The sequence below is a fragment of the Echinops telfairi genome, unplaced genomic scaffold (assembly GCF_000313985.2).
Source record: "Echinops telfairi isolate 266 unplaced genomic scaffold, ASM31398v2 ScPeMD7_7467;HRSCAF=8505_1, whole genome shotgun sequence".
Classification (NCBI taxonomy): Eukaryota; Metazoa; Chordata; class Mammalia; order Afrosoricida; family Tenrecidae; genus Echinops; species Echinops telfairi.
Genome location: NW_022111368.1, coordinates 23,067,189 through 23,092,918, shown reverse-complemented (window position 1 = coordinate 23,092,918; position 25,730 = coordinate 23,067,189). Strand labels below are relative to the sequence as shown.

Below are 25,730 nucleotides of genomic sequence, written 5' to 3'. Positions count from 1 at the left end.
CTTCTCTGCTAGATGGCTGCTTATTTAACTTCAAGCCTGTAAAAACCCAGACGCTGTTATCTTTTGATGACTGAGTTTGAAAAAAAATAGTCTTTATTAACAGCTGCATGGAGAGTGGGGCTAGTTCCCTGAAAATCACTCTAGACCCCCAACAAAGAAAGCATGGATCTTTATAGTTAAGGTAGAGGGCAGGTGTAGAGGTGGGGATGACAGGGGATGGAACATTCGGGCGGTTACTGTCTTATCAGGCCAGCAAGGTCTCAGGAGGAGGTGGCCAGGAGCAGCTGCAGGTGGTAACTCAAAGTTTGACAAGATAGTTTACATTTCCTGCTAATTGGACAAGCTGGGGTCTGGCGTTATCTTAGAGAGTCGAGGGCTGGGACTGGGAGAAGGGGGACTGGAGAGGTTTGGTTGGGGGAAGTGGCAGCTAGCTGCCAGCAGTGTATTGAAGGCAGTTTACAACAAAATGGAGTTCCTTCTGGTAACCTGGGTTCCTACAGTAGAGGCGTGCAAGTCCCGAATGTGTGGGTCACATGTCAGACCAGGGGTTCTCCTGACTCACATGCTTTCAGGGGCTGAGGAACCCAAGATTGGCAGTCAGATAGTAGACTTTGTATGCAGAACAAATGAATTGCAGGTCAGCAGGTTTCTGACAACTCCCAGGATCAATAGGTAGAACAACCAGAGAGCTGCAGGCCAGATGAAGGGCCAGATGCAGAACCCAGGCCCTTCACAAGGCAAGCAAGCTTCTCTGTGCCATCCATCTGTTTGGGAAGCAGACCACACCCAGAAGATCTCATTACCTGCTGATTACTAAGGCGTAACTGCCCAACCATCCAGATTCCTGATTCAGGTGATAAAAAACCTTGCCTATCCGAACAAATTATGGATAACCTTGTGAAATTTGGGAATTCCGGAACTCTTCGTTACTTACCCTAATGCATAACTTGTATATAGACCATGGGGCAATTTTTTGGGGGGAAAAAATTAGAGGATTCTTAAGGTTCACTATCAAGAAAGGTGTGTATCAGGATTTTAAACTCCCCCCCTCCCTTAGATCAAATGTTTTTAAAAAATCAATTTATTGGGGGCTCATGCAACTTTTATCACAATCCATACATCCATCCATTGGGTCAAACACATTTGTACATTTGTTGCCACCATCATTCTCAAAACATTTGCTTTCTACTTGAGCCCATGGTATCAGCTCCTCATTTTTCTCCCTCTCCCTCCCTCCCTCACAAACCCTTGATAATTTATAAATTATTATTATTTTGTCATGTCTTATCTTGTCCTATGTCTCCCTCCAACCACTTTTCTGTTGTCCATCCCCCAGGGAGGGGGTTATGTGTAGATCATTGTGATCCATTCCCCCTTTCTCCCCCACTTTCCCCTTACCCTCCTGGTATTGCTACTCATTATTGGTCCTAAGGGTTTTATCTGTCCTGGATTCCCTGTGTTTCCAGCTCTTATCTGTACCAGTGTACATCCTCTGGTCTAGCCAAATTTATAAGGTGGAATTGGGATCATGATAGTGGGGGTGGTGAGCATTAAAGAACTAGAGGGAAGTTGTATGTTTTATCGGTGCTATACTGCACCCTGACTGTCTCGTCAGGGATGTCTAGTTGCCTACAGATGAGCTTTGGGTCTCCACTCCGCACCCCTCCTCATTCACAAATATATGATTTTTTTGTTCTTTGATGCCTGATCCCATCGAGGCCTTGCGATCACACAGGCTTATGTGCTTCTTCCATGTGGGCTTTGTTGCTTCTCAGGTAGATGGTTGCTTGTTTATGTTCAAGTCTTCAAGACTCCACACGCTTTATCTTTTGATAGCCGGGCACCATCAGCTTACTTCACAACATTTGCTTATGTACCCGTTTTGTCTTCGGCGATCGTGTTGAGAAGGTGAACATCGTGGAATGCCAGTTTAATACAAAAAAGGGTTCTTGCATGGAGGGAGTACTTGAGTAGAGGCCCAATGTCCATCCTGTTATCTTAATAAACCTATAAATATAAACCTGTAATAATAAACTGATAAATATGTGTACATCTATTTTCCCATCATCATCATATATTCCATATGCACATGTCTGCATCTAGACCTCTATAATTGCCCTTTGCCTCCTAGTTCTTTCCTTTATTTTCTTTTACTTTCCTCTTGTCCCACTATCATGTTCAGCCTTCATTTGGGTTTCAGTAATTTCTCTGTTACATTGCCCTTGATCACACCCTACTAGGCCTCCCACACACTTGTCTCTGGGTTTGTTCACACCCACTCCCCCGCCCCCATCTCCAGATTGTTTATCACACCTGCCTTATCTAGATAGACTTGCAGAGATAATATGCACGGAAAAACAAGACAGAGCAAAACAAAGCAACCAAAGAAAACAAAACCAAGGCCAAAAAAAAAGAAAAGCTTGTAAATACTTCAGGGTCTGTTTTTGACCTTTAGGAGTGTTTTCTGGTTGAATCTGATGGGGTGCCATGCCCTCACCCTAAAGTCAATTTTTTGTATCCCCTGGGAACTTCGTTGCTCTGTTCCCCTTGCTGTTCTGTTGCATACCCTTTGTGTTTCGCCTCAGTGTGGTGGGATCAGATTGGGTGCAATTTCCACACTGTGTCTCCAGATTTTATCCTTTTCCCATACTTATTGCCCCTGTATTCTGAGGATATAATGGAAGAAGCTGGGTTATATTCATGCTGCATGAATCAGGATTGGTGGAAGACTTGGTAACTACCTGCAGTGTGCAGAGGGCACCTCCCTGCTTGCTGAAAGTGAAGAGGGCCCGATTGCACCCCAACATAAAGGGAGCAAAGAGTCCTCACACTGGATCAGTAAGTGGTGTCGGTTTGATTGGGAAAATATGGATGCTGTGAAGCATTTCATTTTACTTGAATTCACAGTCAACATCCATGGAAGCATCCACGAGGAGTTCATAGGACACATTGCATTGGGCCAATCTGCTGCAAAAGACCTTTGTAAAATGTTACAAAGCAAAGATGTCACTTTGACTTCTAAGCATGGTGTTTTCAATCACCTGATATACATGGCGAAAGCTGCACAGTGTATAAGGACGAGCAAAGAAAAACTGATTCCTTAAATTAGCATGTTCTGAAGAGTGTTACCTGTATCACGACTGCCAGGAGAAGAAACAAATCTGTCGTGGAAGAAGTACAACCCCAACGCCTGGTGGAAGTAAGAATGGCTAGACTTCACCGCATGTACTTGGACATAGCACTAGACCATCACTATGTATCCCTGGCGAAGGACATCACTCTTAGTACATAGAGGGTCAGTAAAAATAGAGGGTCACTCACTCATCTCCTTCAATGGATTCAAATATAAAGAACAGTGGTGGAGAGGATGGCGCAGGACTGGCAGTGTCTCCTTTAGTGTGTGTGTGTGTGTGTGTGTGCGCGCGCGCGCGCGCGCGCGTGCACGCGCGCACATGTGAATATGAATGGAATCAACGGCACTTGAGAACACCTATATACAAAGCTTTACTGAAAAGCGGTCTTTGGCTTAGATAAGACAAACTCTTGAGTTTATCACATGGCTCTATTCTGTGACTGTTACATCCAACACACTGAATTTGGAAAGGCCAATACAGCAATTCCAGTGACTCGGTAGCACTGTGCAAAACCAAACTCAACTTCTGTCTGGTTGATTCCGACTCACAGCGGCCCTGTCGAGCACAGTAAAAATAGGTTTTTGCCCCTGTGGGTTTTTGAGAGTGCAAATTGTTACGGACTAGAAAGCCTCATCTTTCTCCCTGGGAGTGGTTGGTGAGCAAACCAATGTGTAACCCATTATGCACCTGGTACTGGAGGCAGCTTAGAGGACAGTTAGGAGACTGGTTTTTTTTAACTTATAAACAGTTAAGCACTCAGATACGAACAGAGATGTTGGCAGTTTGAATCAACCCATTGGTACCTTGGGATCTACTTCCAACTGGTCATTACTTTGAAGACTATGAAGCATTTCCTCTGCCTATAATAGACCTGCCAAGTGTCCACACCAACTCAGTCGCAACCAATGACTGCAACATAGCTGGGATTTGATAGCATGGTAACCTTGGACACGACCTCTAACTTTTGGAAGTGTACAGCAGGGATCAAGTACTTCCTAGAGGAGCCATGGTGGTATAGTGACTATGAGTTGGACTTTGATCTGCCAGGTCATCAGTTCAAAACCACCAATAGCTCCTCAGAAAAAAGATGAGGCTTTTCCTTCCTGTGAGCAGTTAGGGTCTCAGAAAACTCATGATATACCGTATATACTTGAGTATAAGCCGAGTTTCCCAGCACATTTGCAATGCAGCTTTTGTGGTAAAATTAGGCACCTCTGCGGATTTCGGGTCGGCTCGTACTCGAGTATATATGGTCGTTGTGTTCTGCCCTGTCGGGTTACTCTGAGTGGGCATTGACTTGAGGGCAGCGAGTGAGGTCTTTTTAGATTTAGGGTGTTGTGAGTATGTGGCACAGGTCAAAGAAATGCAGTAAAGACTGTCATATAAGGAACACCAGGGCAGATACATAGTACGTGTGCGCTGTTAGCGTTTTTAAATATTCATCGTACCAATCATGGTGCTTATGATTCTTGTTCCTTTGCGAAGTGCTTTCTCTTTCTAGTCTTTTATTTCTTCTCGTTTCTTCTTTTTGTATCCAGGACCCTAAGTTGGTGATAGCAAAAGAATTACTTGTTCTTCCAGTTTAGGTGTGCGGAACCTTTTCCTGCCAAAGGCCATTTTGATCTTTATAATATCAACTACCTAAAAACGAGCCTGCTATATTTGGTCGTACAGTTGATGAACTTAATGTGATGGCTGGATCGGTGTCTCTTTCGTGAGGTGTGTGATACTAGCTGGTCTTGATGATTTTACGAGCCTCATATGGCCCGTGGGCCAGACGGTCCCCACCCCAACCCTAATGAAAGCCAGCCCCCCAGTTGTCAAGTCTGTTGTCCCGTAGTAGAACTGCGCCCATAGGGTTGCCAATGTTGTAGGTCTTTACAAAAACTTTACATGTGCTGCCACGGCTTTCTGTGGAGGGGCTGGTGGATTTGAACCATTGACCCCCTGTGCACTTCGCCACAGCACTCCCAACGCTCCTTGTTCAGTAGAGAACAATTGCTAGCAAAATGAACCGAATGTTGTAAGGGTTTACACACAGTGCTCTGGACAACTGTTTATGAGGGAGCCTGGCTGGTATCCCACGCTGCCCCAACGTTTGCTTTAACCCTTTTTGGGTTTTGCTGATCGAAAGAAACCCAAAGAGGATTTTCGCTCTTAGGGAAAAAGTGCAAAGCCAGACTCGATGTAAGTGTGTTTCGCTGCAAAACATTAAGAGGCACCAGGCACCCCATCCAGTGAGTGGCCTCTCTAAGCTCCTTCCCAGCACCTGCCTGCCCCTGGCCATCTTAGCATCTGGCCATCACAGCTTGAACTGTGGCGGTAAACACTGTATGCTAATGTTATTTTGGCTTTTACTCCGGAGCTTGGGGAAAGCTCAAAAAATCATGCCATATACATCAAATGGCAATTGTTTCTTCACTTGATACCATTTTTTTTCTTAAAACGTTTCCTAGGAAAGATTCACTTTCAAGTGACTCAGGAAATCTGTATGTAGGGGTTATGGGCCACTTTGGAAATTGCGACCAAGGTGCATGGGCCACCCCATGTTAGCTTCCACCTGTAAGTAGAGCGGGGAGAGCCTGGTGGTTGACTGTACCTCTTTCTCCGCAGCAACAAAGGAGAGAGCGCGAAGCCAGGCGGCAGCAAGAGCGGGAGCAGCGAAGGCGAGAGCAGGAGGAGAAGAGACGCCTGGAGGAAGTGGAGCGGCGGCGCAAAGAGGAGGAAGAGCGGAGGCGGGCCGAGGAGGAGAAGAGGAGGGTTGAACGAGAACAGGTCAGTTCCCAACGACGGTTCCCAGGCTGTTTGTGAGAACCCTCGTTCTGCCCGCGTGCATCTCGGGGTTAAAAAATGTGGAAGCACACCAAGAAAGCCAATTCCTTGTCTTTATGCCTGAGAAGCCTCTTAAAAACAGTCACTTAATGAGTTGTCAAATAGTATAACACCCAAAAGATACCTGAAAAAAGTTTGTGAACCCCGAATATCAAGACGCTAATGAACTTTCCTAATGGCGTGCATACACAGAAAGGCTAGGACCAGTTTTATGTTATGCTCAGCCGGAAAAGGCGGACTTGCGGCAATAGAGCATTTTATTAATGCCACACATGGCTTTATAGAGATCATTTCCTTTTTTCCTCAGTAATCTGTGTCAACAAAAGTAAGCGCTGCCTGCCTTTGTGTGTGTGTTGTTGGTATGACTAGTCGCTAACCTCTGTACTTATCATGTCTCTGAACTGACTGCTCAATGTCTTAAGCTCTGATTTAGCGGCAAGGTGTAAATGGAGACTAGTTTGAAATCATATTTGGAGTTCATATCTTTACAATATTTGTAAACCACGGGACTACCTTTCAACCTTGATTTATGTGTCTGCACTTGAAGCGCTCATGCACTTTTCTTGCTGAACATGGGCTCTGCTCCCTGGCACTTGGCCTAGGAATTAAAGGACCACTCGAATCTCTTACTTTGTTGGTATTTAACTGCTTAGGGAACTGGGTCATGTGTTTTGTTTTTTCAATATTCTAGTTGCATTTACACATGGGGCCTCCAAAGAGAGAACATTTTATATAAGCGTTGAAGAGTTAAAAATCAGCTAAGATTAATTCTCACAGTTAACATTTGAATTACAGGGGAGAGTACGATAGTACAACTCAGCATTAGCTCTGCAGTGACAGTCCTTAGGTTTGGGGAATAGCTTCTTTTGTGCACCTTCTTCTTTTAAACAAAGAAGCATCTGAAATCACGGTTACTCTTCATTATTTCTGTTACAAAAGAATTACTTCCATGCTAACAATGCTATGGGAAACATGCGAGGTCTGCATAGATTGTGTGTGTGTGTGTGTGTGTGTGTTCATTGGCGGCACGCTAAAATCATTGCCATTTGTATAGGACACGTCGTTTCTAGTTGCCCTGCAGTGCGAGGGCAGGAAACAATGCGGCTTCAATTTCTGGCTCGGAAGTAACCCTTTAGTGCTACTTCTTACAGAGAGAGAGCTTGCATGTAAATTTCGTTCTTTGTTTAATGATGTGTCTACTTGGTACTTGGTGGATTTCTCGCAGTACTGTCACTCACACAGTGCATATGTTCTGTCACTGCACAACTCCTCATGGTTTAGCCTCCTGGTTGTAGATGGCGTGTGTCGGTGGGGCTGCTGCTGGGGCAGTGGCTGTCGTAGCATGGGTGGTTGTAGATGGCGTGTGTCGGTGAGGCTGCTGCTGGGGCAGTGGCTGTCGTAGCGTGGGTGGTGGAGAATTACATGGGTAAATGAATGGGCCTAGGAGGCCAGGTCTGAACCAAGCGACCATTTCCAAAGTAAGCTTCCCCTGATTGGCGTTTTGACTAAATTTGTAAGATAAGTGGTTCTAAAGAAACATATCTGTTATGATTTCTCTGTCATCTAGCCTTTTCCCAATGAGAATTACTGGCTAAGTAAGACTTCTGCTCAACCCACACACAATGAAAACATTTTGCTATGTTTTAATTCCATTTTCCACTATCTTTTTGAAATGCACCCCTCCCCACATAGAGCTTTAAAAAAAAAAAGTCTAAATGTGCCATCGTGCAAGTTGGATGGCCAGCAATAGGGCGTGGGGGGTGGGGATCTGAATTTCAGAATAAAAATTCTCCTCATAGATGCTTGGAGCAAATTAGTTAGAATTTCTCACTTGAAAAACAAGACTGCTGCTTATAAAAGGTTCTAAACTTTTCATAGTTTTTCCCTTGTGTGATATTTGAGCTGCATTTTGGGAGTTGGTACTAGATAGTCTCGATCCTATTTGTCTAATGAGCCTGAGAGCTGGCCACAGATAGAGACCATCAAGCTGTTGCTCGGTGTGACCTGAAATACCGTCAAGATTTACAATAGACAGGCAACGCAAGGCAGGGTTTCTGCAGGACTTTATTTTGGAAATAGCGCCATGTGTTCCTCGTGACAGGTGAGTAAGCCATCCCCTCTGCGGAGTTACATGCAGAGCCTGCATCTGTTCATCCAAGGTGGGCTCCCGAGCCTGCTGTTCCCAGACCGGGGCCCGTAGGGTGTGGTCATCCCAGGTATCTTCTGAACCACAGGAAGCGCAGAGCATGCTTAGTTTCATTTTGTTACTACGTGGGATTTGGTTTTAGATTTCAAAAACTCCCTGCTTTGGAATAAATGACCATTCATAATTAAACATTTATTGATCAGGACCGTCTGATTTTCTGTGTACACTTCTGAGTTCTCTGATGGCTACCAGCCTTAAGAGGCAGCAGGCCCCTTTAGGACCCCGTATTTGCCTGTACCAGCAGTGCCCTCATAGAACTGCGCTCCCCGCCTGCATGCATGCCACTGAAGGGCAGGCACAGCACCATTGATTAGACATTTTAGGGCTCAGTGGCCCGTTGCCGGGTCTTGGGAACCTCTTCAGCAGTAGGTTTTATTTTGTTTGTAGCAGCGTCCTTCACTAGTGAATTTCCTACTAACGACGATTGGGGCAGGTGGTCCTGAGGCTTTCCTTTGGGCTGAATTGATCGCTGGGTGGTTTTTGTGTGACAGGAGTATATCAGGCGGCAGCTGGAAGAAGAGCAGCGGCACTTGGAAACCCTTCAGCAGCAGCTGCTCCAGGAGCAGGCCATGTTACTGGTAACGCACCGCATCTGTCTTCTTCTGCGCCCCCTTCCCCGGAGCTGGGCACCGCACGGGTGGTCACCGGCACATTCTCATGAGTGTTGTGGGCAGACAGGTTCAAACGGAGGCGTCCTCTGTGGTCCTAGTGCTGTGGGTGGGCACCTTGAGAGGTGACTCCTTTATTTGTTTATCTTCCACCAACTGTGCTCACTCGGTAGATGGACAGAGTTTTGAACCTGTCACTCAGTGAACAAACTAGAGCGGGAAGGTCTGTATAGATTCACAGCGCATGCCATGTTCCAGAACTCCTTGGGGATACATGTTTAGGGATATACTGGTGGGGGATTTTTTTGCGTTGTGTACTATACATATATTTTGCCACTGAAGCCAACATTTAATTGAATTCTCTTTTACTCTGTTCAGTGATTATTATCCTTAGCAACAAGCTGTCAGATTTTTCCACAGGTAATAATGCCATTTAAAATCACAGCCGCTTTTGCTTTATTTGAAAAAATCAAGGGGGAAGTGTGAAAAAAAAGTATGTGCTTAAATTACAAACACAAAAAGGAGTACAGAAACGGAGGTGAGCTCTCCAGCGTCCGTAGATTTAGTGTTATCCTCTCCCTCCCAAAGGAGTCTCGATGGCGGGAGATGGAGGAGCATCGGCAGGCAGAGAGGCTCCAGAGACAGTTGCAACAAGAACAAGCATATCTCCTGTCTCTACAGCATGACCACAGGAGGCCGCACCCGCAGCACCTGCAGCAGCACCCACAGCAGCACCCGCAGCAGCAGCTCCCGCACCCGCAGCAGCAGGAACGAAGCAAGCCAAGCTATCACGCTCCCGAGTCCAAACCCCATTACGACCCTGCTGACAGAGCTCGAGAGGTAGCGTCTCTCCTTCGTTGCTTAGATGTTGGTCCTGCTTTGTGCCCTGGAACGTCCTAGAAAGGCTCTTGAGAAGTGGTGTGCTATTACTACGAGAGTGGGCCAGAGAGGCCCTCCCACGAACCACCCTCTAGGTTCTCTAGCTCGCTCTTTGTTTCCAGAGAAATGAAGGGGGCTTACATCGTCTCATGTGTACACCCCTACCCCCACCTCCCACCCCAAAGTGCCTTAATGGACACATCTTTAATGAATTGGAAACTGAACCAGAAACAGGTTTGGCAGAACCATTCCAAAAATATATAAATGAAGGAAATGGTCAGTTGTTTTTCCAAAACTGGGGTGAGCATGAAGGGTGCCTGGTTTTTACTAACTTATCCACCGTTGGGATGGGTTGCTGACATGCAGGTATCTTAGACCTAGTCGGAGCTCCAGAATAACCAGGAGGTGGGAAAGCATGGACTGTTGAGGGCTAGCATGAAGATCCCAAGCCATTGCCACCGAGTTCATTGAGATTCACAGTGACCCTGCCATATCAAGGAGAGACGCCTGTAGATTTCCAAGAGATCCTTGTCTCTCTCCCTCGGAGCACCTTGTTGGTTCTGCCCACTGACCTTTGGGTTAGCCACTGAGGCACAGGGCTCCTTCAGGAGGGTGTGGACATGAAGTGCTTCCAGACGGTTTTGGATGCTGGCCTGTAGGTGGCATCCTTCCACTGTGTGTCGCCCTCACAGAGTGACTTCTAGGAAGAAGTCTTTTCCTCACTCCGGAGTGGCTTTGTTAGGTGGTGGAAAGAGGGATTTCCAGTGAGGTCTTCGAATCTATTCGTTTAGTTGAATGTAACAGATGGATTTTTTTTTTTGCCAGTATGAAATTGTATACGACCAGCATACTGGGCCAAGAGGAGATCTTTTAGGTTGTTGATTCATATTTGTTTTCCTGAATGAAACTGTAGCCCTGTGTCATCTGGCCACCCCTCCTCCTCCCTTTTCTGGTCGCTGAAGTTACACTAAAACCATTTCTCTTACGAGCCCCTCCATGTTCAGACTTTGCGCTCTCTGCTTTCCCTACTAACAGTGAGTTCTGTCTTCTAACTCTCTGATGCAGGTGGAAGATAGATTTAGGAAAACTAACCACAGCTCCCCTGAAGCCCAGGCTAAGCAGACAGGCAGAGCTTTGGAGCCGCCAGTGCCTTCCAGATCAGAGTCTTTTTCCAATGGCAACCCCGAGTCCGTGCACCCTGCCCTGCAGAGACCAGCGGAGCCCCAGGTAGCGTCAGTTCTGCCGTGGGCTGAGATGTACGCCTCAGCTCGCCAAGCATGGACCTGCTTGTGATGCCAACAGTCTGGTTCATCCTGCATGGAGGAGGAGATTAGCTGTAGTGATTTTAGACTGGTTTAAAGAGGGATGTGCGTTCAGTTCTTAAAAGAAAAAAAGATCCCCCCCCCCTGCCCGTTTTTAAAGAAAGATTTTTGTTATCTGAGAAGGCTTCCAAAAGTTGAAAGGTAATGAAAGTTTCCCACCCACACAATTTTGGAAGCCCACTTGTATTTATTTTGTATTTATTAAGGATATCGAGACTCATTGATTTCTTTCCCCAATATACTAACATTTACCTTCTTGAACTCAGATTACTTTTTATAAATAAGCGTCTTCTTATTTTAGTTCAAAGGTTGTTTTGTTTTATTTTTAGTCGTAGAAATAAATGGAAGGACATATAGAGCTTTAACATGCCTGTTCTACCACTCTTTTCAAAGTAAGGTCTTCATCCTGTGATGTCTGGCTCCGGGCAATTTCCACGAATGGGCTTTGAAGAGTCTATAACTCACCTGAAATTTCAGGTGTAAAATTTTTTGTTTTGTTCATATGTATATGATTTTGGGGGGAAAGGGGCATTTCACCAGTTTCTCAAAGGGTTCAAGAACCAAGGAAGATTAAGATCCAGTGGGTTGTTAGGATCGCCGGGCCCTGAAGTAGGTCCTAGTACAGGCCATGGCTTCTCATTTGGAGTGGAGCAGTATTCTGTCGTGTGTAGCTGAGGGAGAACTGCGGGATGGGTTGAGAGGACCCTCCATATGCTGTCTGGAGAAGAAAGTAGAGACCAAAGATTCCTACCCAGGCTAAAAACCTGAGAGATCCTTAACATACAGGAGCTAGGATATTTTTCTTCTTCCGCTGGCTCATCTAGAATATCGGGAACTGTTTCTTAAACTTGAGTCACTTGCCACTGGTGTTTGTATGTGTTAGGGGACTTACGTTCCTGTTTCTGTGATAGACGTAGCTGTAGTGTCTGAAAGACTAATTGGAATGCGAATCTGAAGGCGCGCTGTAAAGTAAGTAATCGCCTTGCATTTCTAAGAAATGAGTTGGGGGACCACAGCATGGAGGAGTTAAGAGCCAGACCTGAAGGTGAAAGATGGGATGCTAGGAAGGACATTGTTACATGGGGCCAAAGAGCTGACCCCTCAGCCAATGTGCAGCTCCACAGAGCAAACCCTGAAAGGAACGCGGGCAGTGGTCAGAGGAAATCAAAGGAAGGGGGGGACAGATGAGCTGAATGAGTCTGACAGTTTAGTTCTCTATCATCTCTACCGTTTCTCTGTATAGAGCTAAGTGAAGCGTCCAGAATAAACATTTTTGTTAATTTACCTTAAAGAGAAAACCTTTTGCCATCTGACCTCTAGCCGTGTGAAAGTAGGAGTGCCTGCATTGTGTAGCCTGATTTCATAGTCATGACTTGTTCTTAGACACAGTCTCCCTTTCTTCCTTCCGTGTTCTACAGTTGCCGTTGACGATGACTTAACTCTGTGAAAACCTTCTGTGGTGTGAACTGTACTCCTGTAGGGCTGTTTCAGAAGCCATTTTTAAAATGTAAACTCCCAAGTGATCAATCACACGCTGTTCCTGCTGAAAAATCTTAAAATATCTTAGAACTCCGGGTGCATGTGACTCTTACCTTTAAAATATAGAAATCATAGACCCAGCAGTAGCTTCAGATTTTACATATGGCAAAAATTGAATCAGTTGTAATCTAATATGTTTGTACAAAGTACATTGATGTCTAAGATAGGTCACTAGATTTATGTAAATTTACAATATTGAACTATTCAAGATAAGATTTCATTTAAAGTATCTTGAGTTTGTTTTCTGTATTTAAAAGTAACTGGGTGCATGACAGATACTCAGTTGATAAAGTCAGTGCCATGCTTTTTGAATTATCAAGAGGAATACCCCAACAGAGGTCAACTAAGGGCCACAATACGGAATCTTTCTTTCTTTTTTAAAATCTCATTTTCTTTTCTTAAAAAACAAAACAAAAAACTGGTATAAAGATGCATGGAAGTAACAAATTGCGTTGTTTTTTTTTTCCAGAGGTGGGAGAGGGAAGGAAATGTGTTGGTATTTTTGAAATTCTGGCAGTCTATCAAAACTTACGGGGTTTGCCTTTGCTTGTTACATGTGCTGTTTGGTTGTTAATTTGGTCTGAAATCTTAAACTGCCACGTACTGTGAAGATGGCTGGAGAGTCTGCATGTGTGACGCGGCCCCTCCCGCGATCTCTCAGCCTCTCAGCCTCTCTGTGTGACATGGTTGTGCATGTAGCACTTCACCTGCCCTTTAGGACAGTAGGCCCATAAGGCTCCTTTTACGTGATCCCCCTGCTGCCTGCTGCCCGTGTACGTCTAGGTATGAAGAGAGTTTTCCTTGTAAATGTGCGTTTTTTCTTTTGTCCCTGCTGTGTTTCCCAGACCATTTCCATTTGAAAGTCTTAACTGTTGCTTGACTCTCCTAACACGGCACCCTCACCCCCCTCGAGCCCCCCATTTTGCATTGCCCCCTTTGAAAGTTCCTGCTTTCGATTTGCTGTTGACCAGAAAAGCCAGTTTTATGCCTTGAATGTTTTGTGTTTTGTTTTCTTGTAAGGTACAGTGGTCCCACCTGGCATCTCTCAAGAACAATGTTTCCCCTGTCTCGCGATCCCATTCCTTCAGTGACCCTTCTCCTCCCAAATTTGCACACCACCAGCTTCGTTCTCAGGACCCATGTCCACCTTCCCGCAGTGAGGTGCTAAGTCAGAGCTCTGACTCTAAGTCGGAAGCGCCCGACCCCACCCAAAAGGCGTGGTCTAGATCAGACAGTGACGAGGTGCCTCCAAGGGTAAGAAGCAGAAAGACAGATGTGTGCTTCTTTTTCGTTTGTCTTTTTTTATTTTAAAAGGTTATGTGCTTTAATTAAGGGTATGATGACTTGACCACCATTAAAGGGGCAGTGAGATATCCAAGGAACTTTTTATGGTGGGGCGAACGTTCCCTGGATGATACATTCACCAGTGAGCCGTCTGGTTTTTATTGTTCCTAGTGACTATGTACTCTGTTACGGCTGCAGAGTGATCCCAGAGTTGTTAAAGTGAAGGTTGCACAATGGTCTCAGAGTCAATTTATGAGTATACTTCCAACCCAAATGGAAGCATAATTTACCTTAGCAGCCTCAAAGGTTAGACCAAGGCAACGTTATTTTGCAACAATTACCAATATCAAAAATATTCAGAAAAGGACTTAAGAAAAAAAATTTGACATGTTTCAGGGAAAATGATTTTTCCCCCCTTTTGAAATAAATTTAAGATGGTTTCTTTTTCTGGTATATGCTGGTGAAACTAAACAAAAAGGCACATTTTAGTTTGCTTTTCCTGCACCTGGAATTTGCTTCCTCTGAATATTTTCTTGCTTCCTACCGGTCTTTGCTTCCTGCTGATCCGTTTGTAGATCATGGTTTGGTTTCTTCAAGCTTATTTCCCCGATTCTCACATGATCGCAGCAAAATGCTCCGTATGGCCCTTGCCACCAAGCTTCCGGCCAAACATTAAATTGTTGCAGAAGCATAGAAAGGCGTCCTTAAATGCCTTGGATTAAGTTTTGCTCTTCCCCTTTGTATCCGTGCATGGCCGGGGAAGGAGCAGGGGTGGGGGGTGGGTTGGTGGTAGTAAGGCTGACTTAATTAGCATTGTTTTAGCACTGTGTCTTGATAGGGAAATCCTTTTTCTCCACGTTCTTTGTAATCTGATTGTTGTATTTTCTACCTGAAGGTTCCCGTGAGAACAACATCTCGCTCTCCGGTTCTGTCCCGTCGGGATTCTCCGCTGCAGGCCAGCGGCCAGCAAAATAGTCAAGCAGGTCAAAGAAACTCCACCAGGTAAAAGAAGACCAGACCCGAGAACAGTCTTCTAGTGGGCCTTCTGTGTCCCATCGCCATGTGTCTCCTGTTTTGCAGTCGTGGTCATGGCACTGGGGTCAAGAGAGGATCTCTTTGAAAAGAAAACTGTGCTGTGAAATTCATTGGCATGCACAAAATCCTTGTGCAGAAAAGGAGGCTGGTGTATATTAGTCATTTTGAAATAAAAAGTCCCACCCACTATGAAGGGAGACGTCGGACAGGGCAAGATATGACAAAATACCCATTTATAAACTATCAAGGGCTCATGCGGGAGGGGGGAGCGGGGAGGGAGGGGAAAAATGAGGACCTAATGTCGGGGGTTTAAATGGAGAGAAAATGTTTTGAGAAACGATGTACAAATGCGCTTTACACAATTGATGTGGGTATGGATTGGGATAACAGTTGTATGAGCCCCTAATAAAATGTTAAAAAAAAAAAAAAAAAAAAAAGTCCCACCCACTGCCATCCGGCGGAATCCAACTCTTAATGGCCTGATGAGGCCGGGCAGACGCTGCTCCTTCAAGCTTCTGAGGCTGACGAGCTGCCCAGGAGCAACCAGGCTTACCTTTGCCTGCTGAACTGCTGGTGGGTTTGAACCACTGACCTTGAAGTTAACAGTTCAACCGTAACCCATCAAGGGCTCTTTTAAGAACAAACTTCCAGCCCCTATAACAATTTGTAGAGGGAACAACTGAGAAGAGAACCATAGTTCCAAGAGGACTGTATTTAGGATCTCTGGGCTATATCAGGTTTGGGGGATGATGTAAGAGCCACAGCTTCCTGAAGAAAGTCTATGGTGCACTGACAAACCACAACAAACTTATAAATTAGCTAGATGATATGTTTAACTTCTAGAGCTGCTGGGTCTAATACGGCAACAATGAGCCATATGGGCCATTTTGATTCAGTGCAATTAAAATTGTATGTAATTTGCATTTAATGTAATTAGAATAAAAGCTAACCTCCATAGCGAGACTCTCCATTTCCATGTGTTCCGTAAGCACATGTGGTTCATAGAATGCAGAGAAGGAAAAGATCATTGTGTTGAATGTTTTGTAACTTGATCATCCCCGAATATCAGAAGTTAGGTTGGACCTTGGTATGATATGAAGTAATGGGAGAGGTGGTCAATAACCCAGGAGCCAGGACAACCCCAAATCCACTGCCATCACGTCTGTTCTGACTCAGAACGACCCCATAGGACAGGTAGAACATCCCCTTTGAGTTTCAGAGACTTTAACTCTTTATGGGAATAAAGAAGTCTCATCTTTCTCCTGTGGTTTCAAACTGCCAACCTCGCAGCGGCTAGCAGCCCGACTTGTAACCACTACCCCATTATGGCTCCTCAGAAGCATCAAAGAATCCTCAACATTCTTCAGTAATCAGTTGCGCTGCGGCAGTTGCCTATGATTAAATCTGTTGCATTCATTCTTGCCTGGCAAACTTGTGGTGTGGACACATCCACGACTGGACGTACATTATAATCCATACTTTCTGTCACATGTCCAACAGGCCCCTTGTGAAGGAGTATATTTAAAGTGTCAGTTTTTGAGAGCAAGCATGGGCGAATGAGCAGGCTGGAAACAATATAGGGTGTGTGTGAAGGAATTTTTTAATGATAATATAAACCACACTTGTAGCTATGATAACAACTGGGATCGTTTTAAACTGGGCAAGGTAGTATTGTCTCTCATACTTGTTGGTTATTTTACAGTCTCTTAATAATAAGATATGGGCACCTAGCACTGTCAGTTTGTCAGGATAAGAGATACACACAGTGGGTAGTGCTGTCAGACCAGTGGATGGGTTTCACGTTGAATGCTGCCTGTGAGGTCGTCCTCTCGTGCCTTGCCTCGTACCAAAGACACCAGTTGCAGACCTCAAACAGGCGCTTGTGATCTGATTCTGCGTCTTAGAATACCCCATTCACCCCGTTCTCTCTCTTTCTCCCCAACAGCAGTATTGAGCCCCGGCTGCTGTGGGAGAGGGTGGAGAAACTGGTGCCCAGGCCTGGCAGTGGCAGCTCCTCCGGCTCCAGCAACCCAGGCTCCCAGCCGGGCTCCCAGCCTGGTTCGCAGAGCGGCTCCGGGGAGCGCTTCCGAATGAGATGTAGGATGGCTTTCTGTGGTGGTATTGGGCTGGGCTCAGGGTGCTGGGGTCTCCCACCACGGGAAAGCGCTGTGGTTGGCACACAGCTGCACATCACCAAACAGTGTCCCACTCTAGGTTTACGAATCCCAGTCATGCTAATTGTCATCATAAAGGGCTGACTTTTGAGAGCTTCCGTGGGCCTAGCACTGAGCAGTTTACATGCACTTCCTCATTTAATCCTCACAGTCAGTACCCTAAGATGCTTCGACATGGAGATGTATACCCCTGCCTTCATTTTGCACATTAAGGAAACTAATTCGTGAGCTGAATTAATTTGTGGAGGGGAATTGGCTTAAATGTCACCACTGATGTTTGACCCTCCTTTCAGACACCAGGGCCTGCACCGCCATTTGTCTCGGTGGTTTGGGCATACCCACAACAGATTCGTGAAGCGCCCCTTATTATGTTACTGGCTTAGCACAGCTAGGTAGTGATGGTGAACACTCAAGTAGGCAGTGGTGTTGGAAGATTCTGAGTAAGGAACTGGATAGACTGCCAGACATCTTTTAGGTTCCCCCTTTGCCCTGAGTTCGGACCTACATCTGGAGATCCTGCCGGGAGTGAGGCTGACCTGTAGGGGTGGAGGGGGGCTTAAGCAGCTCTGTAGCACTGTGTGTTAATGTGCATCTGCCTTTCTCCGTCTCTCTTGAACTTCACAGCATCTTCTAAATCTGAAGGTTCCCCATCTCAACGCCTGGAAAATGCAGCCAAAAAACCTGAAGATAAAAAAGAAGTCTTTAGACCTCTAAAGCCGGCGGTAAGGATTATACAAAGTCATTTTTACTTCTTTCAGCTTGAGTAATATTTTCTGTTAGAAATAGTTTGAGAGGTCTGCAGTCTTTTCGGCTCCCCCCCTCCCCCCACAAATTTAATGAATCCAAAGACATGACCTAAAACCCAGACTCACTTCTACCTCTCTGTCTTACTCGATCCATGCCCTGGATAAAGCACTCAGTAATACCTTTTTGCTAGTAATTCACTATGCGTTTTGTGTACAGTCAACCTTAAATGGAAGCACAATGCAAAGTGTAGTAACTGTGTAGCACTATTTTCTTTTAAGAAAATATACACTTAAAAAAAACCCCAAAACCAAAGAAGAGCCTCTTCTACCTGTCTGCTCCGCACAGTCTTCACTTCATGAGCACTGGCTTTTGGATCCATGCTTTTAAGTTTCCTTTTTAAGCTTCCTGGTTGCTTAGTTGTGCCTTTTGGCACTGGGGGAAGCAGCTGCTGCTGCTTCTCAGCGGTGCCCAGCCTTCCTAATGTCGTGCCCTGTCATACAGGGCCTCATGTGGTGGTGACTCCCCCAACCATAACATGATTTTTTTTGCTACTTCATCACTGTCATTTTGCTACTGTTAAGAATCAGGCGACACCTAAAGGGGTCGCAATCCACAGGTTGAGAACCTCCGCTTTAACTCTTCACAGCCCTGTGACTGGGCAAGCCTAGGGGCGCGGGTGTTTGACTGCAGATGTAGGTGCCTCCACTTTATCCTCAATTGTGAGCTATAGAACACATTTTTTTCACTGCTCCGGTGCGTGCACGTGGGGTAATTATCTTTTTCCAAAGAGGAGGCGGAGGACCAAATAGTTTTGTAGCCTATGGTGTACGCGCTGGGATTTTTAAGTGTCAGGATTTGGTTTCCTACTCAGATTGACAGCTGTGCTTCTCCCCTCTCTCCTTTCTGCCACCCTGGCTCATACTGTGCACTCTTCATCAATGGTGGCTTCTGGGACTCACTGGAACCACGCGGTGCCAAAGGCTGAAGTGGTAAGCCCTACCGCTGAAGGGTTCCACCCCAGAGTGACATTGTCGCTGCCTCGTCCCCTTAGCTTGCTTTCTCCTCCTTGAATCTACAAACTTTTAGACTTTGCTTCAGCTCATCACCTACAGAATGTGTTACATGCATCGTAAAGGATTATTACAGCAGTTTAAGTACCCTCTTTAAAAACTGTAACTGTAATCATGAAATCCTGGCACAACCCCAACACTTGTTGAGAAGTTCAGGCTCAGACACAGGAACACTGTTTTTCACTATAGAAAAAAAGAAAAGCTATTTTTAAAAAGAAAAAAAAATCAGCTCTATACCCTGCTTTTTAAAAAAGTCAGTATTTTACAATGAAATTCCCAAGTCGATGGATTTGGAGATTTACGTGAAAAAGAATGTAGCATCAATAATAATCTACCTGGAAAATAATATTTAGTTAATTGGTCAAATCTTGATTGAGGTATTTTAACAGAAGAGAGAAGGAAACCCTTTGAAAAGGCTCTGTCGGGTTTTTCTTTTCTGAAGGTCATACATAGTCTTTGGAAAGTGCAGTGGGGAAAGTGGAAGTAAGGACCAGCAAAGACAGGAAAGTCTGTCTTGCCTCCACCTATGCCAGCTAGACACATAATCATCACCTTTTTAAAATGAAAGAGAGCCGAAGCTTTCTATTTTCCAAAGACTTTCAAGCTCAGAGGCTCAGTGAGGCAGTGCTGCCCTGTCCTGTCGGGGGACGCCGCGTCAGGGTTGACCTGATGGCAGCGGGTCTGGTTTGGGCTGTTAAAACGAAAGCGACAGGTGGCCAACTATTGGTAAAACGAGGTGAACTAAATGGTAACCCTGCCGCTCCTCCTCGTTCACATTTTCTGTAGGTTTGAAACTTTCCGAAATAAAAAGTTAGACGTAAAAGTGAAAACAGTAAAACTTAAACGCTTGAGTCAAACCTGTTTCTGAAGAAGCTTGCTTTCTGGGCCGTGCGCTGAACAGCAGACTCGGTCACGTGGGTGCTGCATCAGGCTCTGAGGACTTGCTGAGGGGCGCTCGGCTTGGTGGGGTGATAGCACGGTGAGACTGTCAATAAGCAGATGACCATGTTGTCCTTGTGGTCGTATTTGAATTGCATTCAACACCTTCGGCAGTCGTTTCCATGAAAAGCTGTGAGAGTGCGCCTTCCTAGGAAGCGCTGGAAGCCACTGCGCGAACAGCGCACCTGCGTGTTTTAGTGACCACTTCAGTAAAGGAGTTCTCGAGCTCACCCCGCTCTCTTAAGCCCCCTCGCCTTATTCTCTTCTTCTACCCTGTGCGCTAGGACTTGACGGCACTGGCCAAAGAGCTTCGAGCAGTGGAAGATGTGCGCCCGCCCCACAAAGTGACCGACTACTCCTCGTCCAGCGAGGAGTCGGGGACGACAGATGAGGAGGAGGAGGACCTTGAGCAGGAAGGGGCCGATGAGTCCCCCTCAGGACCAGAGGACACCAGAGCCGCGTCAGTCCTGGCTGTATTCTAGAGGATGCGGGTCTTCTCTCCTAGCGCTCTGTCCACTGGGAACCAGCCAGGTTTCCTGAGACAGCTGGCACTTCCATAAGGACTGAACATTACACAGCAGGCCGCCTTTGTGGCTTCGCCCCGCACGGCATTCGCACCAACCATGTGCTGCAGTGCTTTTCCTCAGCGTCCCAGCGTGTACTCTTTTTAAAAATTTCCCCCCCTTTCATCTCAGGCTATGATAAAAAGAACATTTCGGTTGGGTTTAACTTCTTTATAACTCTTTAAGTGGCAAACTCTTTGAAGTTTTTGCTCCAAAACAAACTGAACAGGCAGGAGGAAACGCTCACCTATAAGGTTTATACGCTTTCCACCTGTCAGGCAATGCCAGTAAGGTCTGAGGGCTTTGAGCAGATGGGAGATTTGAGCAGAAGTCCCCTGGCCGGTGGGCTTTCGAACCCTTAACTCCTGTGCTTTGTCTTCATAGGTCCTCTCTGAATCTGAGCAACGGTGAAACGGAATCGGTGAGAACCATGATCGTCCATGATGATGTAGAAAGTGAGCCTGCCATGACCCCGTCCAAGGAGGGCACTCTGATTGTCCGCCAGGTACTTGTGTCTTCTCTGTTGTCAGGCTGAGGTTTTCCTGTAGTCATTAACCCACTTGCTCATTCACTCACTCACGCTGTTTCTACATCATCTTCTGTTCTCATGTTAACCAGACCCAGAGGAGAGCAGGTCCTGGGGCTAGGGAGGCAAGGCTGTGTACTGCATGCCCAGAAGTTAGCCAGCAGTTTTCCACCCCATATTGCTGCTGCTCTGCATGTTTTGCAGCAGCCCTCATCCAAGCACCACGCTGATTCTCACGGTCTGTGTCTGAGCAGTAGAAAAGCCACAGGGAGTCTTTCCTTCAGCAACAGACTTCACAGAGTGAGGAAGCCCAGCAAGAGAGGGCAGCTGAGCAGCCGGGCTTGTCCGCAGAGAGCTTCCACCTTGACTGCCTGCGGCGCTGCACTGGGGAGCGACGAGCTAGGCAGTGTGGTTGAGCCAGGCACAGGCAGAGGGAGAACCTCCCCAAGCGCCAGGAGGGTTGGGCGGTCTCTCTTGTTGAATACTTGAATGCATATCACCTGGATGTGCTCCACTTGGGTTTTAACCTCCTCTGTTCGGTTCTCGGTCACACTCTTAGAACAAGAGTTAAACTTATTTAAATAGAACCAGGCACCAATCTAGTGATTTGGACTTCTCCCTGAGTGTGTGTTGCTACGACAATGTACTTGGATGAAAAGTGGGAAGAAGGTGGAAAAGACCAGGGTTCAAAGAACCAACAAGCTTACTTGCTAGAACTCTCAAACAATGATTTTTTTAACAATATGTGGTTTACTCATTTTGGTAACGGAAGCGAGTGTGGCAGATAGGCAGATTGGACCCTCACGGCTAGAATTGTGGAGCCACCAGATGAGGTCCCTGGAATTCTGTTGCCTTGATTTAGGCATTCTGTGTGCAGAACTGGGAGAAACACACAAGCAATTTCCCTCAGTTTTTAGCATTTGAGAGCCACACCACACCGGAAACAGTCAGTTATCAGTAGGGTCGTAGGCCATTTCAGCAGCACGTGAGCCAGACAAGTGTGCCTGTTTTTTCTGCAGAGTACAGTTGACCAAAAGCGTGCCAGCCATCATGAGAGCAATGGCTTTGCGGGTCGCATTCACCTCTTGCCAGATCTCTTACAGCAAAGCCATTCCTCCTCCACTTCCTCCACCTCCTCCTCCCCATCCTCCAGCCAGCCGACACCCACCATGTCCCCACAGACACCCCAGGACAAGCTCACTACTAATGAGGTATGTCTCGCACCACAGCTGGCTGCTTTTCTAGGGTTAGACCAGCACTGCCTAGTAGCTAGTTTGCAGAGGGGAGCTTTCCAGCGACCCTCCCTCCTCCCTACCCCACCCTGCTTTCTTCTGTCACCTCCCCTCCCCCTCCACCCCCAAGTAACATGTTTCAGATCTGCATACAAATCCCTTAACCTTAGATCAGTTTCCCACCAAACCTGCCAGTTCACTATGTACTTTTCTTTAAATAAGTTTAGTTGCATGGCTTTCTGTATTCATTTTTAAAAATATATGAATAAGGTAATTGCTGCGTTCTCAGACCCATTTATGTCTTTGGCATGAAATTCTTGTAGTCATTTGTGGAATCTGCCTATTTTTATTTTGTTTCGTTTCCTTTTTAATTATTTTATATCCAACAAATAAAGCACGCAGGAAAATTTAGTGACGCGGACTTGTCCTTGCCTGGGCACACAAGTTCTCTTGTAAGGGGAGTCTCCTTCAAACAGGGCGTCGCTAGGTGCTTGTTTTTTCCTGTTTGCCGTTTTGGGGCAGGTTGTTGGTTGGTCGGTTGGCTTGGCCTGCCTATTTTTGCCGTCCCTGTTTAAAGGTTTTCTTCCCTCGATAGTCACAATCCACTCAGCGTAGAAGGCCAAACGCTTTTCTCAGAGCAGAGCAAATTAGACTGCTGAGCACCAAGGAGGCCTGTGAATGCTTTTCATTCACCATCTCTCCTGGGAAACCTTGTGCTTGCCCGAAGGCGTGACTGGTACGTGGCCTGGGTGCCAGAGGGTGCTCCTTGCTCTTTGGAAAGGGGTCAGGCCCCACCTTGAGCCCCTTTCACGGGAACAAGGGATTCCGAATCACAAGAGGTTTGAATTAAATGCATTTCCCGAGTATTTGCGGGAAGGGATGCTGACACGTAGCTTTAGCTTTGGCGGCCAGTCGTGGCATTGACCACCCTAAGTCAGTGCTCGCAGGAACCGGTTTTGGTTCCCTTGTTAGAATCACCTTTACCCTCTCCCCTTCTGGAGCAGGGGCCAGTGGACTCCCTCCGAGGCATCAGACTGGCCAGGGGCTGGATTGGTCCCTGGCTCCTGGGGCTGGGGAGGGAAACCCGCCAGGAGGCAGGTTGTCGGGTGAGAAGAGTGGAGCTTGGTGAGCTCAGTGAGCCCTGCCCCCAGGGGAGAGAGGATGGCGGGTGCCACACGGAGCGCTGGGCAGGAGACAGGGTAGCCCCGACAGAAGCCACTGAGACATAGCCTTTTCCTCCCGTGATATATCTCGCCTACACTCACGTTCCTCCCTGTATTTTAAATCTTGCTCCATTTTGCTCTAATGTGTAGTGTTTTCCTATAACCTTTAACTCACTAAACTGGCAAGTTTATTTTTCTGTTTGTTTTGCTTTAATCGTCATTACATTTTCACTTAACAGTTTGTTTCACTTTCTTTGTGTTGTGTTTTTGGATTTTTTTTGGGGGGGGGTGGGGGGTTGGTTTTTTTCCCTTTGTGTCTCAAGTTCCACGATTAACCAAAATACCAGGTGTGCCCTCCAAGGACAGAGGGTGTGCTTGGTTTTGCCGTCGGCCCCTTGCACCAGGGAGCCTGCGGTTGAGACGGGTTTGCCAGTGTTGCACCTAAATGCTTGTAGTCGCAAAATAACTTTAAAATGAACATTTGCCGATAGCCCAGCATAAATTAGTTGGGCTTTTTTTTTCTGTACAAGTGGTAAAATGAGCTTATCTGTGAATTGAGATCAAGGCAGTGAGCCCTTGTTTAGATGTATAATTATATATATGTATGTAAGACTCGGAGTATGAAATGTAGGGTCTATTACTAGCTAGCAACTGCCTTGTTTGCGATGACAGATGCAGACGTCAGAAAGGGAATGTAGCTCTGCCTCTGGTACCAGGTTCCGGGACCGTCCCTGGGGCTGTGATGTCCCCACACCGAGAGCCTGGGTGCAGATTTGGGGAGACGATACAAGAGGTGCTGCAGGGGCTATGCAGTGGGAAGTAGTGTAGTCAAGGAGAGGATGGGAAATGTGTACTTTATTTTTTTTTATTTCATCTTTCAATGTCATTTGTATTAATAAAACTGAAATTTACATTGCAGACTCAGTCCGCTAGTAGCACACTCCAGAAACACAAATCTTCCTCCTCCTTTACACCTTTTATAGACCCCAGATTACTACAGATTTCTCCATCTAGCGGGACGACCGTGACTTCTGTGGGTAAGTAACGGAGCGACACGGCAGCACTCGCTCACCTGGAGCCGTTCCTCTGGGTGGCTTAGGCGTGGCGTGGTCACCGTGCGCAGGCACAGACTGGGAAGCCTGAAACTGTTCCCATCGCGCTTCTGTTGCCTTATTTGCAGTGAACGGCCTAGTCAGTTTCTTTTTTCCATGTACATCTCTTACAGATTTCTTTTCCTTAATTAGATGTTGCTGATAGCTTTTACAATGTTGACTTGCGCTGTAAAATGAATAGGATTGGGGGGTGGGGTTGGGAGGCACAGTGTTTTTTTGGTTATAGAAATGATTTCAACTTTGTTGTGTTTTAGTGGGATTTTCCTGTGATGGAATGAGACCGGAAGCCATAAGGCAAGACCCTACCCGCAAGGGTTCAGTGGTCAATGTGAATCCCACCAACACTAGGCCACAGAGCGACACCCCTGAGATTCGTAAATACAAGAAGAGATTTAATTCTGAGATTCTGTGTGCTGCCTTATGGGGTAGGTATCTCACTGTTATTCTCTGACTCTTAGCGTTCTGAGCCAGAGAGGCTGGCCTTTCAAAAGAAGTGCTCTTTTAATAGTTGGCTGGTTTTTAAAAATTTATTTTATTTTAATTTTTTAGAAACGATTATTCACAGGTAAAGTAGAGGGTGAAAAGCAGTATGCCACTTAATAGAAGGGACTATGTAGTAGGGGGGCAGTGAGCTGACTTTAACTCCTTCATACTTGTGGGGTCTGCCTGGCCTCTTTCAAACTTAGGAAGCTGTGTGTGCGGTCTTCGAGAGCGCTGTGTGCACAGCACCCTGCCGTTCTGCATTCCGAGACGTGGTTTCCTGTGCCCTCCAACCCTGCCATGTCCCTTACTCAGTGCTATCTTGAACACCTTTTGCTGCTGTTTCTCGTGGGGCTTGTACCGTCAGCTAGTCGCCTACAACTGAAGCCTGCAGCCCAGCTTTCAACTAAACCTTCTCTTCTTCGCCCACTTCAGTGTGTTCTCAAGGGGCTGTTAAACTCCTCCTTTCCATTCCCACTGCCCCACCCCCCAGTGTAGGCCTTTCAGCGGGACTTGCAGATCCACAGGTGCTCAGCGGTCCATAGTGTAGTACTGCTCCCGCTTTCCATGATTCCTCCTTGGCCCCTCGTTGCCTGCCACATGACAGTGTTGTTACTGTGGACGTTCGAGCTCTTTCCAGCCCTCCACTTCTGTAGAGAGAGCCTCTATTGAACTCACTGAGAGTCATCTGGACGCTGCCTTCTCATTCTAACCCTTCCTCCCATGGAGTCTCTCGTGTCCCTCCTGGACGGAGGGTGGGTGCATCTCCGCCTCCCTGTGACCTCATCGTCCTCCACCCTCTCCTTGCACTTTCTCTGCCACTCTTGGGTCTCTTATCCTGGCTGGGACTGCAGATGGGTGCCCTTGATTCTCCTTGTTGGGGGG

The 25,730-nt window shown here is 46.4% G+C and overlaps 1 protein-coding gene across 1 annotated transcript in view; it reads left to right on the top strand.

Moving 5' to 3' along the window:
* MAP4K4 (mitogen-activated protein kinase kinase kinase kinase 4) overlaps window positions 1–25,730 on the top strand; it is a gene marked incomplete at its 5' end in the record, with an annotated part of 214,671 nt that overhangs the window by 169,267 nt on the left and 19,674 nt on the right. The window contains 14 exons of the mRNA XM_045283822.1: window positions 5,748–5,909; window positions 8,664–8,750; window positions 9,369–9,620; window positions 10,725–10,886; window positions 13,541–13,774; window positions 14,700–14,806; window positions 16,785–16,936; window positions 17,638–17,735; window positions 18,741–18,749; window positions 20,054–20,229; window positions 20,717–20,837; window positions 21,878–22,069; window positions 24,173–24,290; window positions 24,620–24,790. Coding sequence (XP_045139757.1) covers window positions 5,748–5,909; window positions 8,664–8,750; window positions 9,369–9,620; window positions 10,725–10,886; window positions 13,541–13,774; window positions 14,700–14,806; window positions 16,785–16,936; window positions 17,638–17,735; window positions 18,741–18,749; window positions 20,054–20,229; window positions 20,717–20,837; window positions 21,878–22,069; window positions 24,173–24,290; window positions 24,620–24,790 — 2,041 coding nt within the window. The remainder of the gene's footprint in view (window positions 1–5,747; window positions 5,910–8,663; window positions 8,751–9,368; window positions 9,621–10,724; window positions 10,887–13,540; window positions 13,775–14,699; window positions 14,807–16,784; window positions 16,937–17,637; window positions 17,736–18,740; window positions 18,750–20,053; window positions 20,230–20,716; window positions 20,838–21,877; window positions 22,070–24,172; window positions 24,291–24,619; window positions 24,791–25,730) is intronic.